Here is a 4,705-nt window from a genome sequence, read left to right as displayed (position 1 = left end):
CATATAGAAAATAATGAAGTACACTACATGTGTATTAGTTTAAACATATTTATTTATAATGGATTGGAAACAAGTTTTGCAACTTATATAAATCCCTTTCCACTTTGCGGTGCGAGTGCTGTTATGTAGCGGCATTAGCCTGCTCTTTTTTTTCGAAATCTACATGAGTGTCTTTAACGTGCTAGAGAGTATGGCTCTTTATTAACACGGGTCAGTCATTTATCGTCCCCTATCCTTTCCTCAAGACCATACTCGCAAATGGTGTCAAGGGAGAGCCGAAAATTCACTCCCTGAAATTTTATCCCGGAACGGGAATCTAACCTTTTGTATTACCAAAAGCTTGTTTATTTAGTACGCTTGGAACCTCTCATATTAAGTTTTTCGTTTATAAATTACCCCCTCCTTTTTTCCAATCTTATCACCATAGATATATTTTATTTGTTTTGCACCTAATAATCTGCTTTTTGTGTTTTTAATTGTTATATTAAACGGCTACAGAGATTAATATTTGCTAATATACATGTCTATGGTATGGTAAAGCGGTCTTTTCCGGTTTTTTTTTTAGATCTCTTGTGAATTATTTTACATTTTATAGTATTGAGACCCTTTTATAGCTTGCTTTGTGGTATGGGTTTTGCTTATTGTCGAATGTCGTATGTTAACCTATTGTTTTTAACATCTATGTCATCTGGTGGATAGTTGTCTCATTGGCAATCCTAAAACATTTCCTTATTTTTTGTATCTTGATAAAGGCAATAAAAGTATACCGCTCACTAATCTATCTCAATAGTCAATAGAACCGGCACATCAAATATAAGTGGAAAACAAGGAAACAACAAATGTCATACTTGACTTTCAGCCTATGTCGTCTGGACTTTAGCTGGCCTGGTAAAAACGAAGAATTCCAAAATAACTATATTTTATTACAACTGAGATCTCATGGCAACTCTTATAATACAATTTCAAATAAATGCATACAATATATTTCACAATATTTATAGGTTATCATACATAGATAATGTCAAGCTTGAATATATTAAATGTTTCTTTTGTATTACGTAATACGCAAATATTCTGTTCTGGAGATCAATCCTGCATCGGTACGATTTCAATATACACGAAACAACAAATATTTTCTCTATGTTCTGTTGCGTTGTCAAGGTAAACCAAAGCGACACACAAAGATTTCTCTAAACTTCGTTGAATATTAAATATAACCAAATAACAGAATTAAACTTTACTACGAATAAATTATGCTTCAAATTCACAAATCTCCTGTAAACAAATTTGCATGTATTAATGAAAATAAATGAAATAAATAACATTTACGGAATTTATGTTTACTGTATGTATCATCTATTTAATCGTAATGTAATTAACTAAAAACGCTCATTTTAAATAAATAGAACTAAATAAATAAAACTTAATTAAAAGTAAATTAATGTGAAATGTAGATGTTATAGATATATTTTGAAATTCCGAATTTGCAAAATAGGAAATATAACACATGCACACTAAATTGCTACAAAAACAAACGCCAACATACACAGAAACAGACTATTTGATAACAACTGCTATATTTCTGACTTGGTAAGGGAATTTTAACAATAAATGGTGGATTGAACCTGGTTTTATTGCTAGCCAAACTTCCCGCTTATAGATATGGCAATGTTAAAAATACCGTGCGTTGAAACGACAATAGTACATGGTAGGAATACAGTACAAATACTAATGCAAGAACACACAGGAGAAAGAAATAAACAAATAAACATCACAATGGTTCATTTCACTATTTAAACCACAGAATAACAACGCATACCTAAAATGTGCGTCACATGAATATATCAACGCAAAAGTGACGTAAAATTAATTTCTCCTTTCACATTTGTTATCTTTAAATTGGTTCAAGAAAATGTAAAGTCCCAGTTGATCTAATCTAAATCCAGTGCTCTCTTTTCCATTCATTTCTTCTTTACTAGCAGATTAGTAAGAAATCAAACTTTTTTTATATTTTTATCTTCAATCTATATTGAACAAATGATTAATTTCTCGTTACACACGAACTGAAATAATGTTTTCAATGGAATAAAAAAATAGAAAAAATAGAAAAAAATAATGCATGAACAAAGAATCATGAGCAACAAAAAAGACTTACAACCTCTTTTCGAAATTTCAAGTCATAATAACCGTATATCAACGGATTAACCACGTGATTTATAACATAAAATCTTTGTAAAATAAAGTAAACTATCATCTCTGCTGTAGAAATATTGTACCAAAGTTTGTGGTTTAATTTACTTATGATCAGAAAAACACAAGTTGGTGTGTAAGAAACGAGATAGAATATGATAATAGTCAAAAACATGTTGTTAAAATTGATTTTGCTTGCGTGCCTAGATTTCTTGCGAGTTATTTCGCCTGTGCTTCCATCGCTTGGTTTGTTTTCCGATATAGATTCAAATTGTGTGGAAGCAATGTCCATGCTTGGCCTTCGTAAATCCTTTAGTTTTATATGTCGATATAGCTGTAGTCCAATAGGGATATAGAGAAATGAAATGGTGAGTATGTTTGCTACCATTAAAAAGAATATAATGTAATAATAGATTGCTTCATAGTCTGGGTATTTCCCAGAGCCAGTAAAACACGTCCATCCCGTTACGTTCAAGCTATTGAATTCTCCTTCGATATATTTGTTCCCAGAAAAAAGTAAAACAGGGCACGAATTAACAATAGAAAGTATAACGATAACAGCCAGACATATTTTTCGTTTTGCTTCGTCCATTTGTTCTCCTAGCGGCTTACATATTTTCAGATATCTCTGAACAGCAATGGCTATAAGAAGCAATGCCGACAAACTGGAAGTACTTGTCATTGCAAAAAGGAGACCTTTGCAGAGTCCTGTTGATGGAAAATCCACAAAATATATTGATTCCAATACATAAAACACAGATGCAACTGTGCCAGATATTAGATCAAAAACTGCCAAGATCGGAATGAAATAACGGTCGTCTCGATTTGCTTTCATTCGAAAGAAATATACCATGAGAACGATTATGTTTCCAATAAATCCAAACAGAAAGATAACACCTTGGAGAAAAACACTCGGAAGTAGTTTGTCGTAATAATCCTGATTCCACTGTAGTGTTAGATTATAACTAGAACCCATGTTTAGTATCTTCCAAAAAAATATTCCACAAAATGTTATAAAATACCACTCCGACAGAAAATAAGAAAAGGCTTGATTTAATTTAAAATAGTGTTGTATAAACTTGGTCATCTGACCTAAGAACTGAAATGTAGGTAGTATTTACAAGTATTAGGTATGTATAAAATGTGAATTTAAATACTTTTCGTCTGAATTGGTTTATTTTGACCAAGTAGCGTAAAATTGAAGAAACCTTGGGGTGATTATAACCAGCTACTGCTGTGATTAAAGAGCATTAAAAATCATTACACGACCAAATAACATTATTATATTCTCATAGTCCTGTCTATGTTAATAAGTGTAGATAGTTCATTTTGCAGTAATTATTAATAGCAGTTAAACAGAATGGACTGGCAATCACAAATTGACCTTACATGGAAATGCCTCATAATGAAGTTATAACGTATATTTATGAGATTTACTAATCATATATCTGTCTACCCTGATCAGGTTAAATAGAGACGGTAGATTAAACAGGGAAAGTATGTCCTCTTGACACTGAATAGGCTAATAATTGACTAAGCGGTATTGGTTTTCTCATTTTTGTAGGCAGTTTGGTCAGTGACATATATTTGTTAATTTCTGTGTCATTCGGTCTCTGATGAAGAGTTGTCTTATTGTCAATTAAACGACATCTCCTTATTTTTATATTTACTGTAACATTGACTGCCAGATGTGAAATAAAATTGAGAATGGAAATGGGGAATGTGTCAAAGAGACAACAACCCGACACAATAAAAAACAACAGCAGAAGGTCACCAACAGGTCTTCAATGTAGCGAGAAATTCCCGCACCCGGAGGCGTCCTTCAGCTGGCCCCTAAACAAATATATACTAGTTCAGTGATAATGAACGCCATACTTATTTCCAAATTGTACACAAGAGACTAAAATTAAAATAATACAAGATTAACAAAGGCCAGAGGCTCCTGACTTGGGACAGGCGCCAAAATTCTGCTTAAAACTCCAATCTGTCCATCCGTAGAAAAGGCAGAGAAGCTAGCAGGCTGGTGCATAGCAAATCTTTGGCAGAATCGAATTATTTGTGTTTATATAGTACTTAATCATTGTTGTTATTGAGTGTTTAAAATATTGAGTGTTATGGTATGTTCACCTCCGCCTCCAATGAATTGCCATCAACATTATTCCAACTTTGCACAGTGATTTACCATTCCACATAAATTGAAATGTACATATATAACGAAGGAGCAATCTGAAAAATGGAGTGGGCAAACTTCTGAAAGTGACAAGGGAAAAAAAGGAGAGTGAAATCCCTTCTAGAGTCAGTAACGGCCCTTTACTATTTTCATTTTTATTTGCTGTAAAAAAAAAAAAAGTTACCACAAATAGGGGTGGCGCAAATACAATGTTTTTTTATACATGTATCTATTATGTTATATTAGGTTGGAATTTTTGTTTTTATCTTTAATGTTTCGTGTTTGTGTGTAACATTTGTAAGTCCGTTGTTGAATGTATTCATATAGTTTAAGTATATGCCTTTA

The 4,705-nt window shown here is 32.4% G+C and overlaps 1 protein-coding gene across 1 annotated transcript; it reads right to left on the bottom strand.

Annotated features, from left to right (window-relative positions):
* Positions 1 to 2,032: 2,032 nt before the first annotated feature.
* Positions 2,033 to 3,266, bottom strand: LOC134727265 (lysophosphatidic acid receptor 3-like). Its single transcript, XM_063591645.1, has one exon. It carries the CDS (start codon positions 3,164 to 3,166, stop codon positions 2,132 to 2,134), a length of 1,035 nt encoding a protein of 344 aa, XP_063447715.1. The 5' UTR covers positions 3,167 to 3,266; the 3' UTR covers positions 2,033 to 2,131.
* Between the last annotated feature and the right edge of the window lie 1,439 nt (positions 3,267 to 4,705).

The sequence above is a fragment of the Mytilus trossulus genome, chromosome 7 (assembly GCF_036588685.1).
Source record: "Mytilus trossulus isolate FHL-02 chromosome 7, PNRI_Mtr1.1.1.hap1, whole genome shotgun sequence".
In the NCBI taxonomy this organism is placed as follows: Eukaryota; Metazoa; Mollusca; class Bivalvia; order Mytilida; family Mytilidae; genus Mytilus; species Mytilus trossulus.
The sequence above is the reverse complement of the archived record's forward strand: the minus strand, read 5'-3'. Positions and strand labels throughout refer to the sequence as shown.

Excerpts from the sequence above, each read along its gene's own strand:
- LOC134727265 (XM_063591645.1), bottom strand. The coding sequence starts at position 3,166 with ATGGGTTCTAGTTATAATCTAACACTACAGTGGAATCAGGATTATTAC.